The 21,739-nt window shown below is 44.3% G+C and overlaps 1 protein-coding gene across 9 annotated transcripts in view; it reads right to left on the bottom strand.

Annotated features, from left to right (window-relative positions):
* The window catches only part of LOC130163822 (uncharacterized), a 63,659-nt gene that overhangs the window by 37,889 nt on the left and 4,031 nt on the right, over positions 1-21,739 (bottom strand). For 3 of the 9 annotated variants that reach the window (XM_056368239.1, XM_056368238.1, XM_056368241.1), the window contains 4 exons: positions 18,954-19,109; positions 17,059-17,256; positions 7,279-7,344; positions 990-1,173 (listed from right to left, as the gene is read on the bottom strand). In XM_056368239.1, coding sequence (XP_056224214.1) covers positions 990-1,119 — 130 coding nt within the window. In that variant the 5' untranslated portion in view covers positions 1,120-1,173; positions 7,279-7,344; positions 17,059-17,256; positions 18,954-19,109. Of the gene's footprint in view, positions 1-989; positions 1,174-7,278; positions 7,345-10,347; positions 10,462-17,058; positions 17,257-18,953; positions 19,110-21,739 lie in introns of those variants that run through there. The other 6 variants (XR_008826526.1, XM_056368242.1, XM_056368236.1 and 3 more) reach the window with 4 other exon arrangements.

Below are 21,739 nucleotides of genomic sequence, written 5' to 3'. Positions count from 1 at the left end.
TCAAGCATCAACTCCATCCAGCGCCGCCCATTTCCCTTTCGCCTTCTCCATTCTTCCCTCTTTGCCGTTTCACACCCCTTTCTCTCTTTTTTTGTTGACCACAGTGTGTGTGTGTGTGTGTGTGTGTGTGCGTGTGTGCATGAGGGAGGGAGGGAGGCGTGAGGAGGGGTGGAGGGTGTCAGACAATCTGCTCTTGTTTCGTGGGGGTCTGCCGCCGAGAGGAGTCAGCACAGGGGGATAAAGAGAACACACTGGAGAGCACATTTCTGCACTGCCTCCTCTTACAATGCCCTGCCATTCCCATCTGTTACACACACACACACACGCACACACACACAAGTGTACGTGAACTGGTGCATGTGTGTATTGGTGTGTGTGCTGATGTGCATATGAATGACATGTGTCAGAGCGCAAAGCCACGGCGTTGGGCGCAGCACGTTTCTTCAGGGAGCAGGGTTAAGGGCGATTGTGAGGGAGCCGACCACCATATGGTAGAATAATTAGTATTAGACCCCAGTGCTGAGAAATACCCCCCTCCTCAGTTATACACACACACACACACACACACACACACACACACACACACACACACACACACACACACACACCCCAGCACGCTGAAAGCAGCGCCCTGCTGGGGAGCTGAGGTGTGTGCTGGGGGAAATGCCTTCACATCAGAGGCTGGGCTCTGAAAGGAGCGGCAGGTCTCCCGGCCCCGGGCCTTTCACTCCCAGCAGAGGACCACCAGGAGGGCGGCGCTGTGGGCACTTCCTTGCCAGAGAGGACGGCCAAGATTTGCGCTTAACCAAACACAACCACAGAGGGAGATTAAGAGCTAACGACGAGCTTGGTGGCCCGTACCTCCACTGCTCCAGGAGAAGAAGAAAAGGCGAGAAAAATTGTTAATGAGCAGGGCTGCGGAGTCAAAGGAGTCAGTGCCCTCCTCCTGGTGGTGTGAAAGCACCAGGTGTTTTGTTGATAAGCCTCACCCTCCGGCGCTTGGGTCTTTGGGGCAGCGAGGATGTGTGTATGCAGCGTCTTCCCCTGGGGTGGAGGCTGCACTCTGGACTTGGTGCTCAGGAAACAAGGAGGTCTGAAGTCTTCAGGACGAGCTTTCATATGAGACAAGAAGCGCGGACACAGCAAGGGACGACAAACTGGACGAGCCTGGGCCTGAGAGAAGAAAAAAACTTTAGTGTGGGGCAAATAATATTTTCACTTTTCTATAACAAATGCTTGTAATTGTTTTAAATAAATAAAAACAGATACAGCAAATAAATAATTATAAAATAAATGAATAAATAATAAAAAATCTAATAAAGAGGAAAAAATAATGAAATAAAAAAGGATTACAATAACTAAATTAATTATTAATTAATTAATTAATTAAAGTGGGAAAAAAGTAAATTACAATTAAAAAAAGTGTATAAATAAAGATTGATTAAAAAAAGATAAATTTGAGTAGAACTATAATAAATAAATATCTAAATAAAAACTATTAAGAATAAGTAAATTAACAAATAAATAAGAAAATAACAATACAATGAGTAAATAAGTACATTAAAATAATAAATATGAAAAAAAACAACTATAAAAAGTAAATTTAAATGTATTATTTATACAAGATAGATCTGACAATTTAAAAGATTCAATCCAAACAGCCTATTACAAATGAAATAAAAAAATATCAAATAATAATAATAATAATAATAATAATAATAGTAGAACAAAAAATGAGTAAATAATCAAAATAAATTACAAAAAAATATATATATCAAATGTCCTGTAACTAAAAGATGAATGAAAGTTGACTAAATAAAATAAAAAGGAACTTAATATAAAATTAAAAAATGTTTTTAATAAAGTACATGTTTGTATAAACACAGATGTTTTTCTCCCATCTAACCTTTCAACAGCCTGTGGTGATTGACAGTTAATCAACACACAAGACAAAAGTCACTGTGGAAAACAAGTGTGTGCCATGCCATCGCCAAAATAAAAGCCTGAATGAAAAACCCTGCTGTGGCCTGTACTGTTTGTAGAGGGAGATTTCAAATGATGCACGGTAGCACCGCTGCCCCCTTGTGTTGACAAAACAGATCACACATCTCCTGCTCGGCACACAAAGTGACACCAGCTTTGTGTTCTTCCAACCACAACCTGCCGCCGGCTTGAAAGGAAGGAGGCAGAACATGATCTGCAGGGTGATAAAACCCTCCAGAGTACACTGTCGGGACACGGCAGGTAAAAGCAGGCGGGACGGTCAATATTGAAAATGTGGAGAGACGGACGACCGCCTGCAGGAGGCCAGCCAGTGAAAAACCAGTGACTCATTCAGTCCGTCTCTGGCCTTTAGAGAGCAAACACTTGTAATAAACGGCCCGCAGGACGCGGGGCTTTTATTTGGCTTGGATTTAAGCCGCATCTGAAGTTCAGCTCCTCACCCTTTTAACACACAATCAAAACAAACAGAAAACGCAGAAATACAACATCTGTCTGAGTACAATGATGAACCAAGAGACCTTCAGACAGAGAGTGAAAAAGGGGGGGTGGTGGAGATGGTGGAGGAAGGTGGGGTCACTGTCTGTGACTCACACAGGGAGGATCAGCTTTTAAATCCCTGCACCATCTCCACTGATTCCCTCCTCTCAGATCTGGAGGCTTTAAAGATTTGCATTCTTCTGATGTAAAGAGGGAGAAGTGAGGTAGAAACGGCAGAACAAGAGCCGGTGTTTGGGGGGGGGGGGGGGGGGGGGGGCTTTCTCCTCCACGCTCCTCTTCCTCCCCTACGGCCTCCCCATTACCTGTCGCTCAGGCCCGTCAAAAGGCTGAGGAGGGCTTTGTGAGGCTAGACTCAGCTGCTGTTATCAAACTCGTGACCTTCTGCAGAACGGGTCTGGGCACGCACGTCTCACGTAGGTCTGCGCCATTACAACCCACGCAGAGGCTCTTTTAATGCATCCATACACGCCAATGCAATCGCACATCGCGTACAGGACAAAGCCGCGTGTCCTTTAAACACACACATTGATGTTTCTTATCGCACACGGTCACGCTGATGAGTTCTCTGTGCAAGATCGAGCCCTAAAGAGCCGTTTACACTGTCTGCATTAAACCAGTAAAGGTTTACATACTGCTTACGAAACGCTAAGTAGTGACTACAGTAAAGTGTTACCTCATCTTCTCCAAGCTCGTATCTGGTTGGATCTTGTTAAATTTGGGTCTTATTTTCTACGTTGTGGCCATATAATAGTAAGATCTGAGAACATGACAACCTGAATCTTGCTAAAAAAAGAAGACTGATGGGGCAAAAAACTACTTTAGCGTATGTGTCGTAGCTGTTCGCACGCTGCCGACATTTTGGGGTGAGCTCACTTTCAGTTTTACCTCCAAAAAAAGTTGTTAATCAGGTTGAAGCTGCAACTTCTTCCCCTGTTTGACTTTATCATTGTAATGATGCTGAGTACAGTGTCATCATACACAACAGAAATAATGTAATGAAATGGGATTGTCTCTTGATACTGTGATTTTACCATGTTTCTTTAGCTTGTTGTCATATTTTTATCACACGTTACTCCATGTTTGAATATTTTAAGCTCTCCTCTAATTGAGTCCCAACCCAGCTTCACTAATTTACTGTACATGGTATTAATGTATGCATCTTTTCATGCTCGTCCCGAACGTCATCTGAACAGGAAATGCAATGGTTATACTACTACAAATGAATCTAATAATAGAGGGTGGATATTGTTTCTGGAGAATCCAGCTTCAAATTCATATTCACAACGACTGAAGTCAGAAGTACAGTTGGTTTGCTGCACGGCTCGTGACTGGAAAAGGAGTTAACGTTGCTGTAACCTGTCAACGAGCGGGACATGTCCAGCAGTGACAGGAGGTAATACTGTCGTTTCTGTAGACACCCATGACACTCGTGTGGGCTCCTTCGGGCCCTTGCAGGCCCCCAGGAAACAGGCTGACCTCCTGGCGTCAGGCAACCCACACGCTGTCCTCACACAGCCAGAACTGGCTAATGTCATTATGGGCCTGTTTGTGGTCAACAGCTCCCTGATTGAGATGTACAAGTAGCACTGCTCAATGAATGTAGGAAGTCTATTAGTTAGTCAGAGTCCCAGATGGCCTGCAGAGGACAGACTTGCGTGTGCTCCTTCACCCCCCCTCACCTCTAAACACACACACACACACACACACACACACACACACACACACACACACACACACACACACACACACACACTTAATTACACTGCCTCCGAGTGAACCCTCTGACAGGCGGACGACTACGAGCAAAGACAGAAGTGTGTCTATGTCCCAGTGTCTGCAGGAACAGAGAATTCTTCACAGAGCTGATACACAAGAAAGCCAGGCTTAGGCCCTAACAAGGTTAAACCCCAGAAAAAAAAAGTGACTTTTTAAATCATGGAGATTTGTGTTTCTGCGGGGTGTAATTAGCTTTGCTGTGGGGGAGGAGGGAGGGGTGGATGAAGGGTCGGGATACTGGCGAAGGGGGCCGGCGAGAGGCAAAGCGGGGGACGACGACAGTGGGGCGCATTGTGGAGTCCGGCGGATTCAGGGGAGTAAATCTGATTATCAGCTCGTGTCAGAAGCCAGGCTCAGATGCAGCTTAGCATTCAGAGCAACTTTCTACTTTCGATGGTGAGACAATGACCCCGCTTTACAGGCCCACGCAGCCCCAGAGGGCCTATCGACTCCGCCCACACCCCCCCATCCCAAACCCCCCACATCCTGAAACAACACAACCCAACGCAGCAAAGTACAGCATGACGGCTGATACAGCATTACTTACAGTGTTGGAGGAAGAACTTTTTTGTTTGAGTAAAAGTAGCAACGCTAAAGTGTAAAAACACAAATTAAAGTCGTGTTCCTTCGTTCTGTTACCACCCTTTACAAGGTGTTTATAAGTCACAACTGATGGCGTTATTAATGTACAATAAATTATTAAATGATGCTTTACAGATCAGTTATAAACCTTTAGGTCGCCTAGGTTTGAAAATCTCCTTTGGTAAATGTTGATCCTTCCTGTTTTGCAGTATTGCCGTTAAAAACTTGGTAATCCATTAATCAATGCTGATGGAGTTCCTGTTTTCTAATAACCCATCAAGTCATACATGTTTTAATCCTTCAAGTCGTTCAGTGGTTGATGCCAATTAGTTGTTGATAAATGATTTCGGTCCAGATAACAATCCAATCAAAGGATCCAATTTTCAAAACCAAACGTTATTCTTCTTAATGGCTTAAACTGATCGATGAAGTATCAGTAAATCATTGATAAAGTCATCATTTATTATATTATTGGATTATTACTGATGCATTAATGTGTAAACAGCATTTTAATGTTAACACTGGTATCCACTATCCATATACTAATATCTTGTATGCAAAATAACTTGAAACTAAAGCTGTCCACGAAAAGCAGAGGGGTAAACAGGTAAATAAAGATGTTTTCCACCCTGCGGGCGCCGCCGCCTTGTTTGGGCACCTGTGCGTTCTCGTCCTGCACCGTCCCACAGCAGCTCGTGTCCCAGGTGACCGGAGCGGGAGCTCTGCTGCCTATATAAAGCAGACTGCTGGGTCAACAGCCTCTTGTCGCCCGCCTGTCTGTTTAGACGGGGGGGAAAACCCTCGTTGTAAAAGCAGTGTCACCGTATGACGGGGGCAGTTTTACCATCACAATGCCGCCCCGTGATTTATTAGATATAGCAGGAGCGCAGCAGAAACGGAGGGTGGCAGAGGGCGATGCCAGGCCCTGATGAACTCGCTGAATGCAGAAGTGCTGAAGGCAGTCGAGGATGTAAATGAGGCTGTAAGGACCGGCGAGCGTCTTTGTCTGCCGACTTTACTTGTTTGTTTAACCAGAGACCAAGACAGGAAGCCAGCCCACACAACTCTGCTGTCCCCATGGCAACCCCACTGTTAATTGTGGCACATCCACTCCCAGACTCTTTTGAGCAAAGGGGAGAGGTGGAGACTTGTGAGTGTTGGAGGAGAGAGAAAGGAGAGTGTGTGTGTGTGTGTGTGTGTGTGTGTGTGTGTGTGTGTCTCTTTATTTTCACTAGGCAAGAATATTGGGATTTTGTTCAACTTTTGAAAAGTTTTACTGAATTTGAACTTTACACATAAGTTTAATATCAGATGAATCATTTGTGTCATTTATCAACAAACATGGGCTGATATTTCTAATTGATTAGTTATTAACCCTTTATGAACTGTATATAAACATCTCACGACTTATAACAGACTGTAATGTATCTATGAAGCAGCTGTAGGGACATTTTAACTCTTCATAATGTACAGTATTTATTTACATTTGTTCACATTTATTTATTTGTTTACATACATTTATTTACAACTTTAGTTTTATGTTATTACAAATGTGTGTTACTATATTGTCATTCATTGTTTATCGGTTATTGTTCCCACAGGAGGCGTTTTAGTTGTTAACTACTAACTGATAAACACTTAGCTGCCTACAGCTACATTATACTGTGTCATATATTAATCATTAATGAAATGTTTATAACCTGTTTATAAATGCTAAATAGGGGGGTGTTTAAAATAAAGTGTTATCAGTGATTAATCAGTAATTGTAAATATATCTGACGGACTTGTTGCAACCCTTTGACTGCTCTGGGAGTTTGCATGGATCAATCCATGAAACTAAATGCGATGGGCCTCGTGCAAAAATCATTAGTACAAAGAGATTTGTTCTTAAGGGGTTCGTACGAGTGATTTAAGAAAACTTGTATCATTCATCAGTTTTCTCGTCTTCAGCTGTTTCTCTTGGGTACAAAGTCAAATCATAAGAGATCTAGATCTGTTATAAGTCAAGGGAAACACACTTGTTTGACATAGCAATAATAAAGCTTTATAAATCTGGATTTTAAATGTTACTAAGATCAACTAAAATAAAAAACATTAAATAATATAAATCTATGTAAAAACAACAGGCTCAGGATCTTTATGCAGGTGAACATCCTCTGTTATAACACCTGACAGTGGGTCATCACCTGTCACGGGAGGTCTCCTCTCCTTTATGATCCATGACATGGAAAACATCCAACATTATATCAAACCAGGTGATGCGTATCAGGTCAAAACAAAAGGTTTATTCAGTCCAGAGAGTTTGGTCGCTCGTGTTTGGGAGAACTCGTACATACAAACCTCACAGAAAAATGTTTAGAGAGATTTAAGATGAGAATGAAAAAAGGAAAATGTTGTTGAATTAATTTGAGCACTCACGGTGAAGTGGCAGAGTCCTCTATCCCACAAGATGGCCTTGTTGACAAAAGACACATAAACGGGTCTCTGCAAGAAACAGAAAAGAAGCCGAATAAGTACAAAAAAAAAAAAAAAAAAAGTTATTGATTACAGATGGGAATTTAAAAACAGATCTATTGGAGCCAGATTGAGATTGATCAGTCAAAAGAGTTCATAGATGAACTGCTTTCAGTAGCTCAATCTCCTGCTCCGTGGGCCGCCAGGCTGGGAACAATGACTGAATCCTGGCACAACAAACATAAAGCCACACAGTGAGAGGGCTCTCCAGAGACATTTAAACCCCCACCACTGCATTAATAACCCCTCTGTCTTGATTACTGAGCTGCTGTGAAACACCTCCAGTGGTTTGAGCTCCTGCAGCCGAGGCCGAGGACTCGATGATGGAGTGTGCTCTCCCACGCAGCCACTTTCCAACATCTGCTCAGTGTACACACACGTCTGTTCCTTATCTCTTCCCCCTTTTCTTCTTAACATGTAGCTTCCTCAGGAGTGTGGTGGTCCTATGGTCAGGGTGCATCAGTTTGACCCGCGGAGCAGGGGGTTGGGGGGTTGGGGGGGGGTCACTGTGTTAACTCATCAATCAATGGAGACACTTCACCGGCCAGTAGACAGCAGTCAGCACAGCAGCTCATCCATCTCTCAGCTCCCAGAAGCACCGAGTCAGCTCGAGAGCCCGTCCACTCCAGGGAGCAAGAGAGCAGATCCTCCCAGGACTCACCCTTCATTCATGGGCTGTAACCCCAGACCAGAGTGGGTGACAGGGGGCAAAATGGGCTCGCAGGGTGAGAGGACAATGGAGCTTGATGTGTGTATACGTGTGTGTGTTTCCCTTTCCTTTGGAGTGCACTGGTGTGAAGCTTTTTGCCAGCTTGTGCCAGACTCTCAAACCCATTCAGTGCCACTATGAGAGGCTAGAGGCCAGCATCAGGTCTGGCCATCTCACCGCCTTTGTCTGCTGGCTGCGTTTAGGCCGTACCTGTTGTATTTAACAAAGCACATCACGTATGATTATGCACATTATGGCGGAAAAACCTCACAAGCTCTCCATCCTTAATAGAAGACTTAATTGCAGCCCAATAATGAACCGTCAGGGAACAGCAACCAATTTCCCTGCAAATCATGGGTGCTTGTGGCCCAGTGACCTTGTTGTTACTAATTATATGCTGAATGTGAAATCAAGTACATTTTCAGACAGTAGAGGATGAAGTGGCTGGGGGTTGGGTCGGCCTGTGGAAACAAAGTAGAGAAATTATGGGAAGTGAAACAGAAAATAAGGCAAAAGAAAAAAGGGCAAAATTCAAATGAATGAGGAAATTAAGGAGAAAAGCGTTGCGTAAATTTTTAATCAAAAAAAATGTTTTTTAAGTATTATATTTTCACTATTGTGAACTGCAACTCTACACTTGCAACTTTCAGTTGACAATTTGCTAAACCCATTTGTAGGCTATTTCTCCACTAAGTTGCAAACATTAGCATGCCCTGCTAACTAGCTTGCTACCTACAGTCGTAGTCTAAGTAAGCGTTACGGCCATGCCTAAGGAACTCTTTATTACCAAACTACATTTTGTTTGACAACAGATTAAATAAATTTAAAAAACCTTCCCCTTACTGAAAACTCATCCACTGTGTAGCATTTCTTTTACCATGTGGAAGCTAGCACTGGATGCTATCTGAGTGTAGGCTAACGTTAGCTGCACTGGTCTGCTCTTTAGACAAGTTTACACTCTAGTAACTGCAACCACACTCCTTACACAAGATAGATATTTTCTCTTTTACTGTTTAAAATGAAACCAACGACATAATAATAATATAAAAAGTATAAATCTAACCTCTGTCTTGCTTGTCCAAGTATGTAAGCTAAGCAGCTAAAGAGTGAAATTATAAAATCTGCTACCTGTAATCATCATTTCAGCCAACAAAGTTGATGGCTGCCAGCTAGAGATGAGAGGACTGCTTTTGCCCACCTGTTTCTGAAATCAACAACGACATTGTGTCTTTGATCTGCTGCCGTTATAAATGGCAACTGCATATGTGCCATGTGAGAACAGAAAGCTTGAGAGACGTAGCAGTAACCATAACAGTACTGTGATTACAGGCCTAACTGTCAATTACACATTGTGAAACTAGCTATTGTATTTGACAAAACAATTTCATCAAAAGGTTTATTTTAGGTCTACTTACTGGAGCTTTCTATCTCATCACACCATCTACCTCAGCATATAGGGGTTTGCTTTATTTTAAGATGCTGACTTCTTGTTTGTTGCAGCATTTTTCCGAGAAGTTAAAAAAGAAAAAAAAATGCTCATGTAAAATTGAACATGTAAGATTAAATATCGCAAATCTCTAAAAACTACTGTTTCCAAGATCAAAAGGGAACTTTCAGTCTCAGTTTTTCCGCCCACATAGAAGAAAAGTCCTCAGCGTGCTCATAAGAAATGGAAATCTGAACATCTGCAATTACAACTGGGAAAAACCCCATTTGCTGATGAAGATCCAGATGTTTCAACTTCTGTTTCAAATGTCAAGACTTTCAACTTTCAATCTCAACAGATACAGTATGATTGTGTTAGTTTGATGACACATGAATATACAACAAAAAGCCAGGCCAATAATAAAGCTGCTGCTCCATTAGCTCAAACAAAATTGCATCAGTCAATGGCCTCGCTCTGCCTTTGATGTCATGGTTTGACCCATCATCACAAATACAACACATAATCCCATAGAGGGTTTGTCTAAAGTGATTGCTGCTCCTCTTTTCCTTGTTCAATTCAGATGATGAGATTAGGCAGATTCCTGGCAGATGGGCTTTCCAGAGTGCATGTGTCGACGGCGTGTGTCCCCCCTTTTCCACGCAAACTCCACCTCAGGGTACTTCCTGTCAGATCCATTGAGCGCAGAACGGCGTGGGCTGGCGGGACCAAAGAGGACAGGAAGTGCTGTGCTGCTGGTCTGAGCCAGCAGGGGGAAATATGGTCAAATATGGCCTTTCTTATCAATAAAGAGTAGGTGGGAGGGGCTGGATCAAATTACCAATTTGGAGCTAATCACCAAAGTGGTGGCTGGTCTTTGCTTTATCCCCTCTCCCATTCTGCTTTCTCCTCTCTCTGGTGATTCCTGCCGCCATCTGTCTGTCTTTCTCAGGGGAGCTCTTCCCTCTCTCCTGAGCACGACACTGGATGCTTTATTAATTCTGTTTCACCTGATTACACCCTGTCTGTGAGTCAGGGCACATTAAAAGGCATTTAATCAACGTTTAATTGAGGGAGCAGGGAGCCGGAGATCAGAGCTCCATCCTGGTGAGGTCAGCACCAAGGACGCACTAACACACATCATGCAGATCAATCCGGGTAACAAACAGAAGTAAACAAGCTGCCTCTACTTTTTAAGCCCTTAAATGTTGAAATATATTACACACCAAGCAGTTACAGAGAAACATTGCCATACGTGTGGAGTGGAGTTTCTAACCACCTGATGAATGTTTAGTCCAGGATTCGCTCTCTGTTTTTTCTGGTCTCTACCAAGTCCTGAGAAGAAACATCTGGCTCTCTAGCTAAATGCTAAACTATGTTCACCAGCTAGTCTCGAACTACTCGCTAATTCTGCACATAATTATCGTTGTTTTTACTGAAACCAGCTACTTCCTGCAGTTGAAACTGACGCTATGAGGGCATGGAAACCTCTGTATAGCTGAGATCAGCTGCAGATTCAGATAATAAATCTGCGGAGTCATCACTACAAGCGTCCCCCTTTTCACATTGTCACGTTGTCATTTAATACATAGTGATGTTTTTTTTCCCCAAGTCTATATCATCACTAATTTTTAAAAACGAGAATGTTTAACTCCCACATTCACAAGGACTATCCTGAACTTTCGGGGGGGGGGGGGGGGACGACGACAGCCGACCACGATAACCCAAATGTTAATGTGTTCGGTTGGACTCTGCCACCACAGCAATGGCAGCACCACTTGACCAGCCACCGGATTCGTCTATAAACCAACTAAGATTGAGACAAAAGAGCGACACAGTTCCTAAAGCGGAGACAAAACTTTAAAAGCACACCACAGGAACTCGGCAATGCAGCGCAACACAACGGATGAGGAGATCCAGTTCAGAAGACAATCAAGCAAACGGCCGAGCTATCAATGGCAAACAAAAGGCGAGGGTGACCACCTCAGCATGTCTTTGGCCAGGTTAGAGTCAGACACAGAATAGGAGAGCACCCAGATTGAGAAAGAGAAAGCCCGGGGTCAGCTATAATGAGCCATGAATGTGAGCATCCGACCAATCCTGTTTAATGGAGTTCATCCCTGGAAAGGTTTCGTTCCTGCCATGCACCGGTGTTTGTGTGTGTTCATATTGGGGTCCGGGTCAGGGGGCTGCAAGGACTCTGTGACCCTGAAATGAGCTCTGGGAGTCAGTGGGGATCCCTGCTGATAGGACAGAGCTCCTTTTATGCTTTAATCTGCAAGCAAGAAGGATCAATATGGCAACTATTGGCGCTGGGATTGTGTGTAGGAGTAAGCGGCCCAGCCATTTTAGACGTCTCACAGGGGGTTGGCGCACCCTGACAAAAGCACAGCCCCGCTGCCACCACCAGTCACAATGACCTGTGGGACAGTGACACACCAGCAGCTAACCTACTTAACATTCATTAGTGTCAGAGAGGTGGACAGATGCTCCGGGTCTTACGGATCTTCTCTCTCATGTTCTCTACATGGGGCTCATTCAGCAGCGTTTGACGTGTCTTTCATTTGGGATATTGGAGTTGTGGGCGGTGGCGGCAGTAGGCCCCATCAGCTGTGGATTTAGGAAGAGCTGGGTGGGCATGGAGGGACTCACCCTGTGCGCGTGCTGTGCAGAACGGGGGCCGTCAGGCGACCAGGTGCTCGTGCTGACGGGATGCCTGGGCCGAGCCAGAAGTCTCAAAGGACGCTTGAAATCCTGATTTCTGGAACGTCTGTTTTCCCAATGACGCTCCAGTGCTCCTGTTCTGTCGACAGCAGACATATTCAACGAGCTCTAGTCTTTCATTTCACTCATTTTCACCAGTAAAATCCTGAAGTCTCCACGTTTTCTGCTGTATACCTTCAGTCTTTGTAGCTGAGTGATTTAAGGGTAGAGGAACTGGGCAATGCCTCTCTGTGGGAGGCAAAAAAAATGCAGTCTATTTAAACAGCTTATGGCTGTTAATAATTACCATCCTGCTAAACTGGTGCAAGTCTCTCATGCACATCGATTCCTTGGCAAACACAGAAGCACAGAACAAGATTCCCATCTGAGTTTGCTACAAATTTTCAGGCAAATAATGAACATCAACTTCCATATTTCTTCCAGATGCAACATGAAAACAAGGCCTTCAACAAACCAAAGCTTTCAATTAAGGAGTGAACAGCACTGTAGCCCCACACAGTGACAGAGGCCAGAGCAGAAATCAGGACCAGCTGGACAGAGAGAAGGCTTTTCAGCCCGACTTCCAGACACAACATGGATCAGGTTCTGGGCTGCTATACAGCAGCATAAATCTCATGGCCCTAATTACATTACAGGGCATATAGTGGCAAGTGCTGTGGAAACAATGGACCCAATCAATTCCACAAATCAGACCTCACTACTGTGTGCATGTTCTGAACAGCCCTCTATCTGTATCTGCCATCAAAGCTCATTATCTAGAGTGTGTCTTGGTTCTGAGGTTCTTCATCCTCAGATTTGTAGTTCTGGAAAATCTTAGTAAATATGCTCTTGGTGTAACATTAACCAAGGAGCAGTCAGTCAGTGTTTTCCATGGTGACCAGACCAAACACTTGGCAGCCACCCCCACACAACCCATGCCCCACTTCTACTACATCTACTACTTTCAACTTCTTTTTTTCCCCTTTTTTTTTTTTAAATCCTGTGACATTTGTCTTCTGCAAAATTTGCAAAAACAAAGCGCCTTCTTTAATTAAATTATTCTGAAAATCCACCGACTATAGCAACACAACTTGTGACATGACCTCCTCCCTTCCTGAAGCACACTCTGCCTGAGATCTCCCTCTGTTCGACTCTACGGGGGCCCTGCAGTGCACTTTGGGTAATCCAGATGCCACAATAACAGTTGCTAAGACACTGCCAGAAAATGCATTGTGTGAGCGGAAGTATATGGTTGAAAATCGCAGTATTTTGTGAATTTTTTTTTTTTTTCTTTTAGAGTCAGTCAGTGGATCCTTGTTTCAATCCCTTTGTATCTTTTACAACATGTTTAATACACGTCTGTTTACAGCATTGGATAATCAGTACGATAAAAACTAATGGAAATATCTAGATTTTTAGAGCTTTTCCGGCGCCTGCTGAACATTAAAAAAATAAAAAATCACACTATGACAGCGGTGAATCATAACAGTAAAGCTGTGGGCTGGAAAACCAAAACAATGAGCCGAAAACACTAACGCTGCTGAAAATCTTCTGTGGTTTCATCACTATAAGCAACAGCTTTCACATACAAGTAGATTGATCATGATTATTTCTTAATATGATATAATTTTTTATCTTCTCTCTCTATTAGAGAAGAAGAAAAAAGTAAAAACTTACAACTGATAAAAACACCTGGCTAACACAGTGAATATTTCTGTTAAAATAAAATTAAAACACTTTAAAGATGAATTTTTTTTGTTTTAATTTCAAGCTTTTTTCTCAATTAGACTAAAAAATAGTCAAGAAAGGTTAATTTGGATGGTACACATCTGCAAAAGCACAAACACACACACACACACACACACACACACACACAAATAAACACATACATCAGCACACAAAGCTGACAAAGCTTCTCACAAAACACATAAAAATACCATTACAAGGGCTTTCATGCTGTTCTAAGGAAAGCAGCCCTGCCCACTGCGTGCTGCCCTTTGTCGGCTGCGGGACCCAGAATCAAAGAGCGTTGACCTGCGCCGGCTCTGCCCGGTAGGCCTGCAGGCAGTCCTGCTCTGACTCCAGTTACTGGTTGCCATGCCATGCTGGGACCCCCCCCCCCCCCCCTCCCACCCCCCAGTTACCTCCGCTATTTCCGCATCTCATCAATCTGTCAGCTAAGCCCTTTGACACGCAGCACAATATGGTCCCAGCATTTCTCAGTTCATGTCCCCTCTTTTCAATATGGTCCCAGCATTTCATGATTAGTCAGCTCATCCAAGAGGTCTGCTCCCCTGGTGCCTCGGCACCAAGGGAGGGGGTCAGCAGCAAATACAGTTGCTATCGGCGATAGGAGTGTTCAGGCCTGATCATCAGCCAGAGATGTATTTTAAATCTTTGCACATTAAAATTAATAGTTTGACAGATACTGAAAATGTACTTATATGTGCGTGTAACAACATTAGCAAGTAACAAGTAATAAATCATTACTTTCACTATTATTAAGAGTTGTATGGATGTAATGCCAAGGGCCACACCTGCTGTATCTTTGGGCTCCTACATATCAAACTTCATTACATCATCCTGATATAGATATCGATTCATTATTTTTCTGGTGCGGTGTATTGATAGATTTTATGACAGACCTGCACACGCCTAAAAATTTTTTTACAAAAATGTATCGTCCAGGCAACAAGTTCTCACAGCGTTGAGAGTCTGACCAAGTTGGAAAATGTCTGTGAAAGCTGCTGAACCTGCACCAGGTTTTTTCTGACACAGATGAAAGGTTGAGATGTTTGTTTGTTCTTTCAGATCCGTAGCCTCCTATTGTGATTGAATTAGAAGTGCTACTTGTGCATATTTACAGCTGAAGTGCTTATAATTAAAGAAGCTATTTCTAAGTCTTTGCTATCGCTACATATAGCTAACGTTAGCATTAACAGCTGTTGATTTACCAGTCTAGAACAATTGCGATTTCAGCATTAAACTTCAAACTTCCTTCTTCCTTTACTCACCAAGAGCTGTCACCAGAGAAGGAAAACCACCCTTTTGTTTTGCTTCTAAGACGGCATGGTAACCCGCCTGCCGCGGCCCGTCACTTTCCCATACCGAGTCACTGTAGTATCCAGTCTGCCCAGAACAAGTGGCAGCTCAGTGGACGTATTATAACCTCTTGTATTGTAAACACAGCGACGGCTGAAGATCTCTGCAAGACTGGTAAAGTAAACAGCTGTTAATGCTAACGTTAGCTATGTAGCAATACAAAAACTGTCTTAAATGTTACTGTGTTGGTTAAACTTAACTCCTCACTACAAACTTTTAACTTTGATTAATTGCTTTTGAATTTTACATTCAGATTTCTGCACAGTACCTTTATCTACACATACCAGTAAACTTAAAAACTAATGGCACTTCCACCTCAGTGTGATGTTAAATCCAAGCACAAATGCATACAGCATTTTGCAGATGTGCTAAAGAATACAGATGTATGTAAGAGTTGGTCACCTGTGCATATGGCCAACAGTTTCATGGAGGAGAGGGAGGTGAAAAAGAAAGAGCGAGAGAGAGAGAGTGTGTATTCCTGTTTTGTGATCCCTGCCGCTGGACTGGACTCACTCGAGAACACACCATTCAATTTATTTTCAAGTAAGGATGAAAGGAAGACTCCAAACTATGCATGTAGTCTATTCACTGGTGACGCTCTTTAAAGAAAGAAAAAAAAGACAGCAAAAAGAGTTGGAAAAGGGTGGAGGGGTGGAGCGCTGCATAAATTTTACATACACAAGGCAGCAGACAAAGTGATTGTTGCTTCCCCCCAAACTTTTTTTTCTCCCCCCAGAAAACACTTTCCTTGCTGAATAGGCACCTATTAGTGACTCCATTATGGGCACAGGGCTCTTGAATGGCTCCTCACTGTGCGTCTTTATCATAGTCAGGCCGTGAATACAGGCAGCCCCCCCCTCCTGCAGCCCAACCAAGCTCCTTACAGCCTGTATTGATAGGTGCTGTGGTGCTGCTGATGATGGGTGAGGCAGGCGGGGTTAGAGGGGTTTGGGGTGGGGGAGAGAGAGAGAGAGAGAGAGAGAGAGGTGGGCTGCCACTCTCACCCCCTGTTGTGTGCTCCAGGTGTGGTGGGTTAAGCGTAGCGCTCCACAGCCTCTATTGTGCTGCACACTTTTTCTTTACCACTTGTTCCACAAAAAAAAAAAAAAAAAAATGGATGCAGTGTTTTACATGCATTAGCTGATCTCCATAATGCCATTCCCCCACCCCTGCTGCACCCCGAAAACAAGTCAGGCCTGCGGCGAATCGCTGCACACCGCCTCAGAGCCCTGTATTGTTGCTGGATTATTCAGGAGTTAGCTGAAAGAAAGACAGGGAGAGTGGGGTGTCTGTACTTTATCTCCAGGGGAGACAGGGGCTAAAGAAGGAGCTTCTTTAGAGGAGTGAGTTACTGCGGCGAAAAGCCCGAAAACACCTGCAGAAGACAAGCGCAGGGAGGCCGAGGCAAGGAACCCCCCTATTGTTTGTCTTTACTTTACTCGCCTCCCGTCCGAGTTACTGTAAACCAGCTTCCTCTGAAAGGAGCGGCGCCTATTTATCACAAGTTCTGTCTCATAACCTGTCACGACGTTATCACCTCGCTCGGCGTGCACGAGCCCCCGCCGCACTGACAGAGCCATCAAGATTGTTAGCTTGCTTCAATCATCAATATCTGTGTGCCTGCGTCAGTGAAAGCATGATTCATTCAGCTTTGAAGTTATGTGTGTGCTCGCAGTTGAAGGAGGGAGAGACAGAGAGTTAGCGAGACTTTATGATGAATATGGAAGCATTGTTCAGCCATGCTTACCTCCACAGGGAACCATCTGCTCCCTGTCAATGCATCACCTGCTCGTCTGAGCCGTCTCCAGGGCAACAAGGGGTGGGGGGATTAGGAGAGGTTATGGCTTTGATGGGAGGGGCCGTCGCTGGGGACAGAGAGGAGGTTGACTGGAGGAGGGGGGGGTGGTAGAGGGGCTGATGGGAGAAAGGCGAATGTCGTCCTCTGCTGGCAGAGAGAGTTACAACAGGGGTTTGCCCATTACTTAACATGTACTGAAGATACACATCAACATAAAACAAAAGACATACTGACATTTTACTTAGAAATATTACGTAGGAGGACTTTAAATAAAGGGAATATATGTTTTGGAGGAAGTGGTTCCGATACAACCTGTTGATGGAGACGTCTGTAAAGGAGCACTGAACACATGATGTTCACTTTACTCCGAAAACAGCTGCAATAACTCATCAGGTTCATCTCAGCTTCAGCTTAATGTGAGTGGGGTTTGAAGGCAGGGACGGTGTCTAATGAAACAATGCTATCCAGGTGCATTATGGGAATTGTTTGATCCAGTATCTTTGGAGTTTAAACCCAAACCAGGGACAAAAAAATAAATAAAATCAGGATATCTCGTCATGTGCTGCTTTAATTTTGACCATTTTATGGAAGTGCATTTCATTTATATTTCATAAATTGTTTTTTTCGTTTTGGAGAAATCTTATTACATCGTGTCTGAATTATTGTTCATCTTTGAGTCTCTTCATGCCGTTACTCTTGTTATTGCACGTTACATTTTGTTGTCTTCACTATAAAAGTAAAGTAAAATCAAAATAATGTTAAAATCTTTTATTTTCTTGTTGTTTTCTCTGGTAGAAGAGCCAGTTAAGTGACATTTTGGAAGTCCTGGAAAAAACTGGGATTTAGTATTTTACTGGAGGATACTTTGACTTTGAACCCTGGTTATTTAAACTTCACACCTGTTATGTTTTACTATTAAAGGAGACTAATACATTTTCATGTAGGGGTCATGATTTATGAGCTAAACTCATTTCTGTGACGTAAAGAGGAATTTATTACCTCCTTCACCATCTCTGTGAGATTCATATCATCCATCATAAAAAAAGAAAAAACATTTATCTACAGTGAGGAAATGACTCGTCAAACTCAAGCATGATTAGCAGCTGCAGAGTGACGGTCCTGTGCTGTGTGTGTTTGCTCTCAGCAGTCCATACAGGAACATCAGGTGTCGTGCGACGGGCAGCAGCGTGAACGTCAGTCAGTCGCAGAGTTCTCATTAAGTCTCCGTGTTCCTCCACCTACACAGCACTGTACATTCTGCCAGTGACGGCTGGGTAAACACACACCTGAGGACAGCTCTCAAAGGCAAACACACGGGAGTTGGAACACGCCTGATGAGTGAGGCGGGGGGGGTTTTAACAGGTTTAGCGCTTTTAACAGGTTTTACTGAGTGATGAGGTAAAATGTTTACGTGTAAATTCTTGGGTTGGCTACTGTAGGAAAAGAAAAACACTAGAGTTCCTTCCAGAGATATTCCACTACTTACTCCAGTGCTCCAGAGTAATTTAATCTCTATTGAAATCGGGACATTTGAATTTCAAAGGCGGGAATTACACAAGATGAAATGTTTAATCAGGATTGAAACGTGTAAGTTTCAACCTGCAGATGCAACAATCGCACAGACGTGTTCATACATGCAAAAGCACAAAAGTGCATGTTAATGAGTGGAGCCTGCAGGTTGCATAAGGCCACAATAAGCTCCACCCATCAGGTGGTTAGGGCAACCTGTAGCTACGTATGCCCCTTACCCTGGCGTCTGACACTTCCAGGTGATGTGAGGACAAAATACCCCCCCGGGACTCGGTGTGGCCCCGAGGAGCCGTCGGCCACACTCAGATGCTCACCTGGAGCCGCCCTCCGCAGACGCTGGGTGACACGGAGAAAGTCTGAGTGACAGGTGAAAGTGACCAGGGTGACACGGGGAGGAAACACCTTTTGTGTTTGGTCAGAGAGCCGGGGAGGGCGGTGACCCGGGTCCCCCCGCCGACGAGATCATCAGCCTGAGGGGACGGAGAAGCCGCCGTCAGGGAGAGAGAGAGGGAGAGGGAGGGTCAGGATCACTGTCTCTTTACATCACAACCACCAACACATTAACATGTAATCCCCTTCAGTTAGGGGCCTCAGGTCTTCCCCCTTAAACAAACTCTTGAAAACAACACACCAATCTAATCTTCATCTTGCTGTGTAGGAAACCAATAAGCCGAAGCCCAACGGCAATTACAGAGCAGTCACTCGCCAGTAACACTACACTTCCTTGTTATGAGTTCCACAATCTGCAGAGAGGGTGAAACAGCTGTGACGCCCCAGAAGAGCATTTATAGCATGTTAATATCAAATAAGATCACATTTAAATTGGGGGGGGGGGGGGGGGGGGGGTATGAATGTCTGGAAAAGTCAGGTGATCACCCAATCAGGGTTCATCCTCTGGACACCTGGCCAGTCGATCCAGTACTAAGTGAGCTATTTCAGTTTGGATGAAACCGGTGGACTGACCTGACAAACATCTCCAGCCCTACATGACGTGTGAAGTGCGCCTTCACGTCATGACACCTCTTAATATTCCCCTCTCTCACTCTGACACCGGGGCCCAATTTACGGCTCTTCCCCTGGATGAGATGTTGATCCTGGGAGAGTTCCTGTCAGGGCCACGTGTAGGGGGGGGGGGGGGGGGGGCCCGGCCAGGGGAAGGGAGGTGACTTTTTTCCTGGGTGTAAAATTCAATTATCCAGCGGGTGAGCGTGTCTGAGCGTGTCTGTTGTCAGCAACGGGGCGGACGGCTGCCCGTTCCCAGCGTGCGACAAGGGGGTTAAGAACCACAGAAAGGCCTCCATTATCCCGAGTGAGAACGGCCCATGTGGCTGGCTGCACGGCCCCCGCACTCATTCACTCCCCTTTACAACAGCACTGCCGAAAGCCTCAAAGTTTCATTCTCTTTTTCTCTGCTCCCACTCCTTCTCCCTCTGCCCCCCCTCCCACCCTCTTCTCTTGCTCTCCTCTCTCAGAAAAGAGTCTCCACAATGCTGCTGGAAGGCTGGAGTGGATTCTTCAGCACCCCTGTGGACAGTGCACATGTGGACAACAATCACAAGATGTCCGTCAACTAGTCCATTAATCAACGATGTCCCATGAAAGCACAATTAGAAACCTCACAACTCTATAAGCGATTATCATCTCTAAGCACCCCTGCTACTCCATCCTGCACAGCCCTGCTCTGTGCCGGAGTCGCTTCCCTCCTCCAACTGCACTTCTTCTCAATAATGATGGGGGGAAAAAAAAACTGGAGTTGCATAATCATGACAAAGGCAAAAAAAAAAAAAAAGATAATTTTTTTTTAAACCAGGACAGCTGCAGCATGTAAAAGAGCTCATTCCTTGCAGTCTGAACACATCAGACAGTGCGAGTGACTCGCATCTGGCTGGTCATTAGAGTGAGAATGGACCTTCAGTGTGAGTGTGAATAAGACGGAGGCCCGACGGAGAAAAGCAATCGTGGGACGCACACTGCACCACTTCTTGTGATAAATGAGCAATTGTGTCCATCGCCATTAATGACAGTAGATGACGCAGTGGGGAGCTCTCCGTCCGACACTGAGGAACCCTGGGAGTTTCACGTGACATCACGTCCCGAAACGGGGTCCATCTGACAAATACCGAGCAGTGGAGACGACACATAACACAGGAAACCTCTATGAATCCCTGGTGGCTGCTGCAGTACGCTTACAGTATGTGTGCATTTCAATTAGCGGCAGCTCGCAGGCAACTTGTGGCCGAGCGACAAGCTGCGAAACCCGGAGCAACGTTCATCTGGAGTCGGTTTTGTGACCGGCAACAATTAGCTGAAAGATGCTCAAATGTTTTTGTAGAGAGGAAGAGGAAGTAGGTGACAATTCTCCGGGAAGGGGGGGGGGGGGGGGTTTCATCACTACAAACATTACATAAGAAAATATTGATTAGTGCAGCTTTAATTGTCCATTAAATAACACCCCCAGCAGAACAGAAGGACACACCATATAAAATATATGCAAATACTGAACGACCTATAAAAGGATTCCAGAAGTTGAACACAAACTTGTTGTCAAACTCGATTCCTTAATATCCTGATGTACGGTGTATGAAAGTCCATACTGAATGAGCTCACTAAGATCACCATGTTTTACAACAAAAAGTCTATTTAGATCTTTTTTTTTTATATTCTCTTTTTAAATTTTTACCTTTTTGATTGTGAGAGTAGAGCAGAGTACGTGCTGTGTGGATCACTTTAGTAAGGTATCTAGTTGAGGATGATATTAAAAAGTCAATCTAACCGCATCAGCTACGATCAGTTTCTGTCACGAGATTGTTCGGAGAAATCTTTTTCTCAACTGGCGAACAGCTGGATGTTTCAAAGTGCTGCTCTCTCTCTGTGTGTGTGTGTGTGTGTGTGTGTGTGTGTGTGTGTGTGTGTGTGTGTGTGTGTGTGTGTGTGTGTGTGTGTGTGTGTGTGTGTGTGTGTGTGTGTGTTGGACTGGTGACGTTCTCTCTGTATTATCAACCCTACACTGCCCTCATGTGGCACCTGTGGATTCCTCTCACTGTCAGGTGTGATGATGGCAGCAGCTTCATTCCTTCACTTATTTTTTTCACATTAGGTA

The sequence above is a fragment of the Seriola aureovittata genome, chromosome 22 (genome assembly GCF_021018895.1).
Source record: "Seriola aureovittata isolate HTS-2021-v1 ecotype China chromosome 22, ASM2101889v1, whole genome shotgun sequence".
NCBI lineage: Eukaryota > Metazoa > Chordata > Actinopteri > Carangiformes > Carangidae > Seriola > Seriola aureovittata.
This window is presented reverse-complemented; position numbering and strand designations above follow the sequence as displayed.